This window comes from Gracilinanus agilis, chromosome 3 (assembly GCF_016433145.1).
Source record: "Gracilinanus agilis isolate LMUSP501 chromosome 3, AgileGrace, whole genome shotgun sequence".
Taxonomy (NCBI): Eukaryota; Metazoa; Chordata; class Mammalia; order Didelphimorphia; family Didelphidae; genus Gracilinanus; species Gracilinanus agilis.
Genome location: NC_058132.1, coordinates 374,205,710 through 374,220,821, shown reverse-complemented (window position 1 = coordinate 374,220,821; position 15,112 = coordinate 374,205,710). Strand labels below are relative to the sequence as shown.

The following is a 15,112-nucleotide window of genomic DNA, read 5'->3' as shown; positions in this document are numbered from 1 at the left end:
AACCTACCAGCATGACTGCAGATTAGGTGAATGAGCTAGTCCAGAGAGTGAGAGTAGGGTTCAAACATTATATCCACAGACCATACTTTACTGTTTCTTCCAATTAGATGAAGCAGTATTAATAATAGCAAACATTTACCTAGCACTTACTATGTGCCATACAATTTTGCTATATGCTTTAGCAACAATCTCATTTGATCCTCACAACAACCTTCAGAGGTAGGTGCTATTATTATTCCTCATTTTGTAGATGAGGAAACTGAGGCAAACATAGGTTAAATGATTTGCCCATGGTCATTCATCTAGGAAGTATCTACATCCACATTTGAATTCAGGTCTTACTGACTTGAGGTCAGTGCCATTTAGCTTCTCTGATGCAATAATCCTCCATCATTCATCTCTCTCAGGTATTACAAATGAGTTTATATTCTAAACTCAGTGACTTTTGTTGTAACTTGACTTGGCAAATAAGCCCAATGTTTACTGATGAAAGTAACTTTCCGGTTTTTGTGGTCTTTTTGTTAAGGCAATCAATTTTTATCAGTTAAACTTGGCATAACATTATTATAGCCTGTGTCTTTGACTTCTCTTCTGTCCATTACCCATTTTTCATAACCAATAATAACTGGTTTGAATGAGTCAGAATTGAGTTTTTTTAATTACACATCTTAACCTTTTCTCATTTGCATTTTTTCTTTTAGATTCTTGTTAATGTTATTCTAACAAGTAGGTGGTCTGACCGCACACAGACAACTGATTTAGCAATGACTCCCTCACAAGTAAGAAGTCATTTTCCATTTTTTAAATTATAATCAGTTTTATTTTGGGGGAGGAGTGTCATGAGTACCTGGCACTCTCAGTACCTACTGAGTTTTCTTGAAGGAGTTGATGATATATATGTGAGGCTTCTTTTTAGTTTAGCCTTTCTCATTCCTAATTTCTGATCCATGTTTTCTAATATGTATTCTATTCTTGCCAATTCTTACTTTGATTTGAAGCTATCAGGTATCCAAATATATGTGTTTTCATTTGGAAAATCTTTATTGAGCTCTTCCTGGAACCTCTCTACCTCTTAATCCTTTGAAACAGATGTTGTTGCATTAACTGGAATTATTTTCATAGCAGTTCTTTTTTCCCCCAAATAAGATCACTGCAATAAGAGATGAACAAATATCCTATGAAATGATGTTTATGATTGCCTTTGGATATGATTAAGAACAACTTTTCCAGTTATTCCATTTGCCTTTCTAAGAAGGACTTGTAACTCATCCTTCCATTTTTCTGTAATTCTTTCTTTGTTCTGCTTCTTAAAATTTTTTCTATACTAAATTTTTTCCAGATTACACATTGATAGAATTTTCAAAAATTGTTTTCTGAGGTTTTTCAATTCATTTTCTCTCCTATTCCCCTCCTGCAAGTAATATGATATAGGCCATATATACATTATCATACAATACATATTTCCATGTTCAACATATTGTGAAAGAAGACACATAAAATATATACTAGGAAAAATTCATGGAAGAAACAAAATGAAGAATGGCATGCTTCAATGTGCATTCAGACTCCGTCAGTTTCTTCTAAAGTGGTGAGAGAATTGTCACAAGTTCCTTGGAGTCTTCTTGAATCCTTGCATTGCTGATAATAGTTAATTCATTCATAGTTGATCATCATTTGTTGTCACTGTATATACAGCATTCATCTGTTTCTATTCACTTAACTTTGTATCACTTCCAATATGTCTTTCCAGATTCTTTTGTGCTTTTTTTTATAGTGTTTGAACAATTGATTTCTTCCAGTAATCTGTAGCAAACATCAATTAAGCTTTTTTTTTTTTTAAAAGCACCTACTATATCAGGTACTGTGCTAAGGACTTAAAATATCTCATTTGATCACATTTTGCCCACTCACTGGTTAGTAAACAAGACCAGAATCTCCATTTACAATACTAATAGCCCAGCTAAAGTTTATAGATAGTTTAAAACAGGGGGGTCTTGACTATTGGGCGTACACATGTGTCATGGACCCTTTCAGTAGTTTTTTTTCTCTGCTGCCATAATCTTGGAATACCCACACTATGATGAAGTAGGTCTTTGTGAAGCAACATTTGAGTGCAAATCAATGCAGTACAGAGAGAATAAGCACTATTGGGACTTTGAGTCACTAAGTATAGGATTTGAAAGGAAAGGGTGAGGTACTAAAATAAGTCTGTACAGAAATAATTTCTGTTACTTGGTTAAGGGGGGAAAGATACTTGAATTTCATGTCATAAATACAACCTTAATTTCTTTTCCTTCTTTGTAATTTTTTTCTCCCAATTCTCTTTCACTTTCAACTGGGCAAGAGATATTTAAGGATGGTATTATTAAATGAAATTCCCCTCTCCCCAGAGAAGGGAAATACATTGTATTTAACTGAAACTGCAGGGATATTTAGAGCAGTAGACAATGCTCAGGGAAAAGAAGAGTTTTTCTATAAAGCACACAATACAAAAGGTATTCTTTTTGTTATTATTTGCTAAAAAGATACAAAAAACCACATCATTTTCTCCATCAAAAGGTAGGGTCAGAGTAGTAGGGCCAGATTTCTGGGTGATTATAATCAGTGCATTCTTTTCTGAGTCTTAATTGAATTAAACTTGGAAAAAACAATTTTCACTACAATTGGTATGAATAACATCAAGTAGGATAGAGGAAAATAGAGACCTACCTTAAATTCTATTCAGTAAATATTTATGAAGCATCTACTATGTGCTGGGCACTGTGCTATGCTCTAGGAATACAGAAGGTGGCAAAAGACAGTCCCTACCCACAAGGAGCTTACACTCTAATGGGGAAAACAACATGCAAACAAATATATACCAAGTAGGATAAATGGGAAATACATGTATCCTTTCCACATTTGAGATTTTCCCCACTGAAGTTTCCATATATCTTGGATTGTCAGAAGAAAAAAAAATTTTAAGATCGAGATAATGTTTTTAATTAACCACTTACTTGGAGTTAAAAGCCAGTCTTAAATTAAGTGAAAAAGTTTAATTTTAATGGGTGAAATAGAACTAGGAAAAGTAAAGGAGTTCACTGTATCCGTGGTTAGATTTCAATTTTGGGCTTCAGCAGACATGTGTGGAAATTTTCTTTGAAGTATCTTCTCTTTCCTTCTCTTTAAACTTTTCTTCTTGGCTTTACTACGAAAGTACTTTTCAAGCCTCAGTCTGACAAACTGATCCACAAAAGGCATTGTAAAGTACTTCTTTCTGTTGTATCTTTTGTTGAGGTGCCAGGGTATTGGCCACTGCTTGTACTTGTACCAGATGATATGTCCAAAAATGTCTTTCCTCCAGTCATCTGGTCTTGGCTTTTCTTAACCTGTCTGAAGAAGTCTCAAAACAAAAAAATCTCTTTCCTGAACAACTTTATCTAAAGCATCCATGGACTCTGTCACTTTTTCTAATCACTCTGGACTCGGCATTGGCAATCTCTGTCTTTTGGCCTCCTGCTCTAATGTGAGAAGCATGTTTCTTTCTTTCAGTAGGACATACCAAAATTTATGCAAATTTTCATTACTCTGCCACCTTAACTGTTCATGGGTCCATGCAGCACCTGATTTGACTGTTTTTGCTCCCCAATTTTTTGGATCATCAAAAAATTCTTCTAGTCCTTTTCTTGACAAAGTAGTATGAATTAATTTATATTGATAGAGGGGATTGATGTTGGTTCTAATTTTGTTTAACAAACTGGAAGTAAACCCTGGGCTGGCATTGGGGGCCAAGGAGCCTGCTAACCTTCTGGGCCCGTTCAGGGTGCAGACATACAGCTACTAGCCTTCTTGCCACCATAATCATGGGGATCCCCTCCTGCTGCTATCAAAAGAAATTAAATGGGAATTTGGGGAGAGTTTTTTGGAAGCTGCAGCTATCACATGAAGTTCAGCAAATGGCACAGAAACAGTTTAGAAACTCAGAAGTTCATAAAATAGCTTATGACCAAATATTTAACCCAAATTTTATAATAAGGTACCATAAAACCCCATAAAAGAAAAATAAAAAATTCATACTTCTCTGTACAAAGATAGAGCCAAAAAATTTTATGTGGATTTTCCAGATTGAGGGGGGTGCTATGTTCCTAACTCTGCCTTGTGATGTGGAAAGGATACCAGTAATTAAAAGAAGGAAAGCACTGGAATTAAGAGAAGTGAAGGAACGCTTCCAAAAGAAGGTGGGATTTTAGTTGAGTCTTAAAGGAAACCAGGAAGGCCAGTAGTTGGAATGGGGGATAGCCAGAGAGAATGTCTAGATCTAAGAGATGGAATGTCTTATTCATGGAGTATCCAAGAGGATAGTGTCACTGGATGGAAGAGTAGTGGTGGGAGAAAGTTTAGATAGACTAGAAAAGTAGGAAGCCGCTAGGTTATAATAGGCTTTGAAATCCAAACAGAGGATTTTGTATTCGATCCTGGAGGCAATAGGAAGCAGCTGGGGTTTATTGAGGAGGAGGAGAGGGAGTTGACTTGGTTAGATTGGTGCTTTAGGAAAATCACTTTAGTGGCTGAATGGGGGATGGAAAGGAGTAAGGAGAGACTTGCTGCAGGCAGACCACTCAGCAGGCTATTGCAGTTATTAAGGCATGAGGTGATGAGGGTCTTCAATAGACTGGAGGCAGTGTCAGAGGAAAGAAGGGAGCAAATTCAAGAGATGCTGCAGAAGTAAAATTGGCATGCCTTAGCAACAGCGTGGATATAGGGTGAGAGATAATGAGGAATCCCAGATGACCCCTGGGTTATGCCTAATAGAATAAGGGGACGATGTTGCCCTCTACAGTAACTGAGAAGGTAGGAGAAGTGGGGTCAAGGGGAGAGGGTATAGTTAGGGGAAAAGACAATGAGTTCTGTTTTGGACATTTTGAGCTTAAGACTTGACATCCTACTTGACATCCAGTTCAAGATGTCTGGAAGGAAGTTCAAGATAGGAAATTAGAGATCAGTTTAGGGCAGGAAAGGTTGATTTTTGAATTATCAGCATAAAGGTGGTAATTATATCCATGAGAATGGATGCGATCACCAATTTAAGTAGTATAGAGGGAGAAGAGAAAAAATAATAGCTGTGTATAAAAGCACTTTAATTTGTTTTTAATGGAGATATTGTCATATTGCCATCCCTACCCTTCCTTCTCCCATTGGTGAGTTTCTTCTGGAAGTCCATATTTTGGAGATGAGGCCAGCCTGGCCATGCTCCATTCCCTTCCCAGCTGTAATTCTGACTCTCTTGGACTTTGCCACCAAGCCCCAAAAACAGGTGTTTTCTTATTCTCTCTTCTCTCTTTCTAGCTCCCTTTTGTATGTTGTCTTCCTTCTTTAAAATATAAGCTCCTTGAGGTCAGGGACTATCTTTTTTCTACCCATTGTATCTTTAGGGTTTAACACAGTGCCTAGACTATAGTAAGAGCTTAATAAATGTTTCTAGCCTGTTTGCCATGCAGTCCTTTGATTGCCAGCTCCTCTCTCTATTAAAACAAAATTAGTCCATAGGGCATGCACTTGATATAGGTAAGACAGGAGCAATAATGAACGGTTCAATTAAAAAGGAAAACATATGTTGGGATTTTTGCTATCAGCCAGGGCAGCTGTGTGGGGTTGCAACACTCTTCAGGTATACAAATGCTCAATGCAAATGAGAGAGCCAAGTATAGCCTGAGACAGACAAGCAGAGGGAACAGTGTTTATTAGTAGCCTAAGTCCTAGTTTATCTCTACTCAGCAGGATTTGTTTTAAGAGGAGGAAATTATTCAAGCAAAATTTCATAATGTACTCTTTCATTATACTTAGACAGCAGGTCTCAAGATGAGAGTTAAAAGAAAAGCTGTTAGGAAGGACTGAAATGGGGGTTGGTAAGGGCTCAGGCTTTACTTCTTGGGTTAATGATTGGATCATTTGCAACAAGCATTATTTTCCTTTCAAATCTATAGTACTCACTGAAGTCACAGAACATTAAACAGGTTCTTATGAAAGAAAATTATCACATGTAGCAAAGAAAAACTTTGAGTCCTATTACATCATATGGGAAAAGACTTATCAAAGTGCTTCTAACTTTTCCAATTTTCTCATTTCCTCTACTTATCTATCAGATTACACTAAGGCTTCCCATTACATTTCAATTAATTGGTCACATATCTGTGTTTTTTGTTTAAGGATCATAAGTTTGGTGGGAAAGACAAAGCCCATAATTTCTCCTCTATGAGAATTATGAGAATCAGTTTCCATGCTAATACTTTATATTGGCTATTTCATGTTTTCCCAGGTTTCTACTTTTGCTTTGCTTATCATCATTAAAACCTAAAGGAGGGGCAGCTGGGTAGCTCAGTGGATTGAGAGCCAGGCCTAGAGACGGAAGGTCCTGGGTTCAAATCCGACCTCAGACACTTCTCAGCTGTGTGACCCTGGGCAAGTCACTTGACCCCCATTGCCCACCCTTACCAATCTTCCACCTATGAACCAATAGACAGAAGTTAAGGGTAAAAAAAACCAACCAAACAAAAAAAAAACCTAAAGGAAAACTAAAGTGTTTGCTTTTATTAAATAGAATTATGTACTGCCCCTATCCAACATTAATAGAAGAGCTTCATCTGAGTGTTTCCAATATACTGTACTATCTTCAAGCATTGAAATTAAAATCATGCCTAACACATGTGCACAGAAGTTCATAATAAAGCTCACTTTGGGGGGCTCAATGGGTTGAGAGCCAGGATATAGGCAGGAGATCCTGGATTCAAATCGCACCCCAAATACTTCCTAGCTGTGTGATTCTAGCAAGTCACTTAACCCTAATTGCCTAGCCCTTATTCCTCTTCTGGCTTTGAACAATACACAATAGTGATTCTAAGTTAAGAGTTGGGGAAAACCAAAAAAGATCGCTGGTTTCCTGGGACTTGATGAGGTTGTGTGGTGAGGTCTTTTTTAGTGGGTTGGATATAGGAACAAGACATTCTTCCGAGAATTTGAGCCAGAGGTCGTGGTCAAAGCCAGAAACCTGCCTAAGGGGGCAAAAAAAAAAAAAAAAAAAAAAAAAAAAAAAAAAAAAAAAAAAAAAGCAGGATGGGCTTTCAATTTCTCCAGGATCTTGTCCCAGCGATTAAAATGAAAAATGTCTGGGGGAAATTTTTAAAGTTTATTTCTTAGGGAATTGGTAAGTGACTAAGAATGGATGTACCTAACTGCAACTTCCCGGATAGCCAAAGTTGTTCTGGAAAGAAAAGTTGCCAGTAGGGACGGGAAAAAGGTAAAACCATGTACACCGATCTTGTGAATCTTTAGGACCGAACCTGGGCTGGAGAGCTAGAGGGGTCACACATTGCCTTGGGCCGGTTTCCCTTCAGGGTTGAGCTTTAGGGAGCTGGCCTGAAGGCGAGACCCCGGGAGGAGGGCGGGGCTTCTAGACGCAGCCCAGCACCTGCATCCCGCCCTGAACCTCAGCTTCTTGCACCTGCAGCTTTAAAGGGCCAGGCAGGGGTAAGAAATCCCACTGTAGGCTCTGTGCGTCGGCCGCCCTGGGATCTTTTCTTCTCTGGGCTCTGGCAGCACCGCCCTCTGCTGACCAGGCGGGGAAAGCTGGGGACAGCCCGAGGCGCTCAGGGTCAAGTCTGTGGGCTGCCTATGAGCTGGCAGTGAGGGCAGCTGCTGGCGGCGCAGAATCCCGCCTTCTCCATGCCAACTAGGACATTTAAAAATCAGGCGGCGGCGAAGGGAGGCGGGTAAGACTGCAAGCAGGACCTACAGACTGATCGCTCGCCCAGGTCCTGGGGTGGAGGGTAAAGGTCAGCCCGAGGGAAGAGAGGAAAGGAGAGGAGAGGGGAAGGGAGAGTTTGCTGCTCCCAGTCCAGGTTCATAGTCCTTGGAGCAGACATTTCCCCCACCCACTGTTTGGCTGTAGCCCTGAGAGAGGTAGCCGCTCAGGTGTCGGACGAGAAGTTTTAATAGCGGGTTGTTGCTTCAGGGTTTTGCTGCAAGCTCAATAGCCAGCCAGCCTCAACCCAGGCGGATCAGTCCTCTCTAGTCTTCCTCCAAATTTTTCTCTTTCCTTTTTCTCTTTGTTTCTAAGCCAAGCTCTAGGCAATCCCCACCTAACGCCAGGGGCCACCTTCCTCTCTTCTTTCCTCCGGTCTTCTCTCGGGGCCCCCTTGCTCCCTTTGTCCCCTTCGTTCTCCACTCGGGGCCACCCTACTCCCTTCTTCCCCTAGTCCTTAGCCCGGCTTCTAGTGGGCTGATCCTGAATCTCCCCCACCCCTTCGGGGCGTACATGTAAAGGACGCTGAGACCGGGAGGTCCAGGTAGTCCCTATGGAAAGCAGCGGCGTGGGCTCTGGCGTTTCTCCTGTTGGGGTGCCTGTGGCCGCAGCGGAACAGCCCCAACAAAATCAGCAGCTACAGCCCCAGCAGCCCCAGCAACCACATTCCGGGGGAGATGCCGTGGAGCTCGTGGGAAACGGACTGGACGGGGCAGGGGTGGCCCCCGAAGGCGGGGAGGGCAGTGGTGGGTGCCAATCAGGGGGTCGCCAGCGCTCCCTGCGGGCGGTATATGTGCTGAATGATAGCCCCAAGAGTGGGGCAGGGGGCAGCCCTGAGGCCGGGGCGCTGCAATGCCTCCAGCGTGCTTGTGAGGCAGAAGGGGCCCACCTCGCCACTGTCAATTTCGGGGAGTTGGACTTCGGGGAGACTGCAGTGCTGGACACCTTCTACGATGCAGGTGAGAATCAGGAGGGACCAGTTCTGGAGCCAGGCCCCAAGTAGAGCCTAATATCTCATGGCCACTCGGGATCAAAGGAATTGGAGCTGAAATGGACCTTAGAGGTCTTCTGGGCCAACTCCCTCATTTTACAGATTAAGGAAACAGGTTTTAGGAGGTGAAGCGACTATACACAGATGGTAGGTAGCAGAGGTGGGATTTAAACTAAGGTCTTCTGACTTCAAATATATTACTTTTGCTATATCACAGTGGGTCATCATCTAGTCCAATCACTTTATTTTACAGAGGAGGAAACTTGGGCTCATAGGTATGGCACAGGGTAGGAAGTAGCAGAGCTCCAAAATCTAGGTGATGACACCAAGTTCCTTGCTCTGACAAGAAGATCCCTCTTAATCTCCCCAGTACCTATCTGATTCTCTTTAGGGCTCTTCTTTCCCTACCGTATGCTTAGAAACCTTAACATCATTAAGAACAAACCCCTATCTTCCTCTTAGAATCAATGTGGTGTATTGGTGCTCAAGGCCAAAAAGTATTAAGGGCTAGACAGGTGGGGTAAAGGGACTCACCCAGGGTTTCACAGCTAGGAAATGTCTGAGGCCAGATTTTGTCTGAGGCCAAGATCCCCTGTCCTGAAACCTGGCTCTCAATTCATTGAGCCACCTAGCTTCCTCAATTTAAATGCTAACTTTTAGTTATTTCTTTTATATAGAGAAGTAGTGTGGCATTAGATAGACACTGTTACTATACCAAAAAGTATAGGAGGGATTGTATTGTCTCCTTTTTATAGATGGAGAAATTAACATTAATAACTACTACCCATTTATTTAATCTTTTAAAATATTGGATACACATGGAAGCAAATCTACCATTTAGGTATTAACTCATCCTGGACACATAATCAAATGTATAGGTTTCATTTCACTCCTCCAGATGTTTTACAATTGAAAAAATATCTTGTGCTTACCTGGAGAACCATGCTGTGTTAGATAAATGGATCCTGCAGATTTTCTGAGATAATCCACTCATTTTTTTCAGGTGAAAACTGAAGGTTCATGGAAATTAAGTGGCTTGTTCTAGGTAACATAACTAGTGAGAGTATTGGTTCTAGGAGGGGAAAAGAAGGGAAGGGAGAAATATATATATATATATATATATATATATATATATAGTACCTGTTGTGTGCCAGAGACTGTACTAAGTGCTTTACAAATATCATATTTGATTCTCAAAATAATCCTGGGAAGTAGGTGCTGTTATTATCCCCATTTTACAGTTGAGGAACAGAGGCAAACAGAGGTCAAATGACTTACCCAATCAAAAAGCATCAATTCAAATTTGAATTCAAGTCTTCATGACTACAATCCCAATACTTCATCAATTAGATACCTAGAACCCTATTTTCAATTCTCAGTTTGATGCTCATTCCATTATATATATCATACTCTCTACATAGTATTTTTTTCCACTTCTATTCCAACATAACCCACCAAGTACATATGTCTTATTGTATATATGATCATCTTTTCTCTTATGATGGTAGCAAAGGTGGGGGGAGGAAATGTGTGTGTTATTGATTTCATATTCTATCCTGTTATTGAAGCAGGAGAACAGCTGGAGAAGCACCATATTTAGCTGAACCCAACCCTAGTTAATGACAACCATAAAAAAAGTTATCTCCACTCTATCTTGTATATGTATATTGTTTGCATGTTATCCCCTTCATTAGATTGTGACTTCTCTTAATAGAGATTTGGGAGAACCTCCTTAGATATTACCCTAACAAATGTGGAGGCTAATTGGACTGTGTCTTGAGTTCCTGGCCCCTGAAAGGATCTGACAATAGTCAGGGATACTGTAATAATTACAATTCTCTGAGAAGTTGCTGTCTTTCAGTTTCCCATCCATCAGTTATCCCACCCAACCTTATAGGTAGATGTGAAAAAACCTTGAGACTAGCAAAGTGGACAGGATCTGTTTTTGGCAGAAGCTACTTTTCTACTGAAAAATAAGAAGGGCCAAGCCTTCTCAAACATCTTTGATTAGGTTCTTGGATTAAAAAAAACAGTCTCCTGATGATACAGTCCCTGATTTAGGAATATGCTCTTCAGCAAAAATCTTTATCCTCTCTAGACTTGTTGAGAAGCCAACCCTAGAATTCTCCAGATTACTTGAACTAAATGAGTTTGATCTCAAGTTTTTGTAATAAACAAAGACCATCAGATTATTCGTCGTTTATCAGATGGCCATTTTGAGATTTAGGCATAGAATCATTGAATGTCTAAGCTGGTAGAGCCTTTAGAAGGCTTACCATCTCCAGCTTTTGGGCATTTACTGACTGACTTCTCATCTTTGCTTTCTAGTTTTCTTGGCTTCTTTCAAATCCTAGCTAAAATTTGACCTTCTATAACAAGGTTTCCCCCATTCTTCCTTAATACTTAGTGTCTTCCCTCTGTGAATTAAATAGTTGTTTGCATGTTGTCCCCTGAGGCATCCCCTCCACTAGATTGTAAACTCCTAGACATCAGTGGCTGGAATTTTATTGTTTTGTTTTTGCTATTATATCCCTAAAACTTAACACATTGCCAGGTACCTAGTAGATACTTAATGAATGCTTGCTGACTAAATGATTTTGCGTGAGCTTTTATTCTTTGCCTACTTTGTGTCTGACACTGTGCTAGGTGTTTGGGGATACAGAAATAAAAAATGAAACATTCTTTATTTTCTGGGAGCTTACATTCCCCTCCATTACCTCCTCCTCAATTTACAGAGGAGGAAACTTGAAATCCTCAGAGAATAAATAATGTATGTCGTTTAGATCACAAAGGACAGCTGGTGGTACAGAGAATAGAATGCTGTGCCTGGAATCAGGAATATTCATCTTCATGAGTTCAAATCTGGTCTCAGGTACTTACTAGCTGTATGACCCTGGGCAAGTCACTTAATTCTGTGGCCTTAGTTTCCTCATCTGTCAAATGAGCCAGAGAAGGAAATGACAAATCCCTCAAAGTATCTTTGCCAAGAAAACTCCAAAGTCAGACACAACTGAAGGGCAAAAATTAGATAGTGATGTGAGTTAGTGACAATGCCAGATCTGAAACATCTAAATTCTGAGTTGCACTTTCTTGACTACACATGCCTCTCAGCAATCTCTGAAACCTTTGTCTATTGGACATTTTTCCCCAAGGAAATTCCTGCATGCAAACATTGTTCACCTTTCTGAATCCAGTTGATGTAAGAATGAATGAGGGAGTGTATGTGTATAAATTTGCTGCTTCTTTTTCATGGAGTGTTAAAGGGTTTGATTCTCTTCATCCTGCTCACTATGTCCTATGAGGGATTTTGGAAAAACAGAGAAGAATCTTTTAAGGCTTTCAGTTACATTGGTTTGAGATTTATTGTTGTTACTCAGTAGTGTCCAACTCTTCATGACCTCGTGGACCATAGTATAGCATGCCAATACCCGTGTGGTTTTAATGGCAAAGATATTGAAACAGTTTGCTATTTCCTTTTCCAGTGGACTAAGGCAAACAGGTGAAGAGGCTTAATTTACCCAGGGCCACTTATCTACTAAGTGTCTGAGGCTGGATTTGAACTCAATTCTTCTTTTTTTGTGATTTGAAAATATTTTATTATCTTTTATTATTTTTATATAATTATATATAATGTATATTATAAATTAATTTAGAATGTTTTTCCATGGTTACATGATTCATGTTCTTTCCTTTCCCTCCTCCAACCCCCTCCCATAGCCAATGATCAATTCCACTGGGTTTTACATGTGCCATTGATCCAGACCTATTTCCATATTGATATTTGCATTAAGGTAATCACTTAGAGTCTGCATCCCTAATCATATCCCCATTGGACCATGTGATCAAGCAAATGTTTAAGAAAATTGTACTTTTTACAATTTTCATATCTTTGAAGTATCTATAAGTGGGTTATGTTGGGTTCCTCAATCTATATGACATCTAGCATGTTCAGGTGACAAGTTAGATTTCTTTATGAGAAATTATCAATTATATTGTTTCTAACAGGTTTTATTTATTTTTTTATTTTTAAACCCTTACCCTCTTTCTTGGAATCAATATACATAGTATATTGATTCCAAGGCAGAAGAGCAGTAAGGATTAGGCAATGGGGGTTAAGCAATTTGGCCAGGATCACAAAGGAAATTTTCGAGGCTACATTTGAACCCAGGAACTCCTGTCTCTAGGCTTGGCTCTCAATCCATTGAGCTAACTAGCTGCCCCTCTCATATGTTTTAGAAATCTCTTTTGGGGTCACAAATGTTTCCTTACCAGTTCTGGAATGTCTGACATGAATTGAATTTTACCTCTGAGTACACTTCATCATTTGTTGATGTTGCAGAAGAAATTTTACGTTGTAGTTAATGGTTCAAAGCAGGATCAGATTTAGGACTGAAAGCACCTTAGAGATCTTTAGTCCAGGAATCTTCAGTTTTAACACTTTCTAATTTCATTAATTCCCTATACTATAGCAGTTGTACTATCAGTATCCAATAACTTAATAGTTTATTGGCTAGAGCACTGGACATGGATTCAGGAAGACTTGCCTTCCATCATTACTTTTTTTTTTTTTTTCACCCTTGTACTTCAGTGTATTGTCTCATAGGTGGAAGATTGGTAAGGGTGGGCAATGGGGGTCAAGTGACTTGCCCAGGGTCACACAGCTAGGAAGTGGCTGAGGCCGGGTTTGAACCTAGGACCTCCTGTCTCTAGGCCTGACTCTCACTCCACTGAGCTACCCAGCTGCCCCCCCCATCATTACTTTTTGACAATTACCTACCATATAACCATGAACAAATCACTTAATCTGCCTAAGCCCATTTCCTCATCTATAAATTTGGGATAAAATACCCATATAAATTTTTTGTGAGGCCCAAATGAATGGAATTTATGTAAAATGCTTTGTAAATTTTAAAGTGCTACTTAAATGTTTTACTAATGGAAAAATAAAACTGACAAAAAAAGATTACTCTAAAATCAGTAATGCCTTTAAACAAATTTGTATTTCATCAATTAGAACATTTGCACAAATCAAAAAAGTCAGATATACATTCTTTCTATAGAAAGTATATTTTGGAGTAATTAAGTACCAAAATGATATTTCTATTATTCATATATGATTATGTATTATTTTAGACATATTATGATATGGAAAAAAGAAAAAACTAAAAGAAGAAATAAGAGCAAATTACTCAAATCAAGAGAGAGGTATGGTGATGAGGATCACTGAAAGAAAAACAAAGCAATGGGAGATTCTAGGTTTAAATTTGCCCTCAGACACTACTCAGGGCAAGTCTCTTAACTTCAATTGCCTAGTCCTTAATGCTCTCCTGTCTTGGAACTAATACTTAGTATCAGTTCTAAGAGAGAAGGTAAGGATTAAAAAGAGAGAGAGAGAAGGAGGAAGAGGAGGAGGAAGAGGAGGAGGAGGAGGAGGAGGAGGCTGCTGCTGCTTCTTTGGTGGCAAAGGAAAACAAAAACACACTAATATGTAATGAAGTATTTAGAACTATGAGCAGCATGTTTGTGTTTACATATGCATATATTTTATATGGACTTTAGGATTCTATGAGTATGTGTGTTTTTGTGTGTACACACACACAGTTTGTGAGCATTGGGTTTGTAGTCAGAGAGGTGAGTTTAGTTTAGTTTGGGCAAGAAATAGCCTCTTTGGGCTTCAGTTTCTTCATTTATTAAGTTAGAGGATTAGACTACTTCAGGAGTTTCCAACTTGTGGTCCATAGAATTACTGTAAGGGATCCACAAATTAATATGTATATTGCCATTTTGATATTTAACTCCAACAAAATATAGCATGATATAATAAACACTTTCTTCATCTATCTATCTATACACACATATACATGCTGTGTGTGTGTGTGTGTATGTATGTACACACATAAAGACTTGAAAGAAAATAGAGGGGGTGGCTAGGTTGCTAATGGGTTAGAGAGCCAAGCCTCAAAATGGGAGGTCTTGGGTTCAAATGTGGTCTCAGATATTTTCTAGCTGTATGACTGGGCAAATCACGTAACCCCTATTGCCTAGTCCTTACTGTTTTGTCTCCCTTGGAACCAATGCATAGTGTTGGTTCAAAGTTGGAAGGTAAGGGTTAAAAAAAAAGGGAGGGGTGGGAATAGAGCCAATTTTGAGTATTGCATTTGTTGAATGTCTTGTGCCATTTGCCTTTTAAAGACAAAAAAAGTCGAGGCTGTTTCTTTGGTGATTAGCATCTTCATTTAAAGGTTTGAAGTCAGGAAAGGCAAAGGAAACCAATGTCAGATTTGCTATTTTAACTCTGGAAAATGACTCGGGGAAGATAAATTGATACTGCTGAAGTTCAAATA

At 39.3% G+C, this 15,112-nt stretch overlaps 1 protein-coding gene and 1 pseudogene across 1 annotated transcript in view; one reads left to right on the top strand and one right to left on the bottom strand.

Annotated features, from left to right (window-relative positions):
* Positions 1 to 3,099: 3,099 nt before the first annotated feature.
* LOC123241593 lies at positions 3,100 to 7,880 on the bottom strand (annotated as a pseudogene).
* Positions 7,881 to 8,330: 450 nt separating this feature from the next.
* Positions 8,331 to 15,112, top strand: part of MAP3K15 (mitogen-activated protein kinase kinase kinase 15) — a 131,415-nt gene continuing 124,633 nt past the window's right edge. Inside the window, exon 1 of the mRNA XM_044669206.1 lies at positions 8,331 to 8,736. Within this exon, the coding sequence (XP_044525141.1) occupies positions 8,331 to 8,736 (406 nt within the window). The remainder of the gene's footprint in view (positions 8,737 to 15,112) is intronic.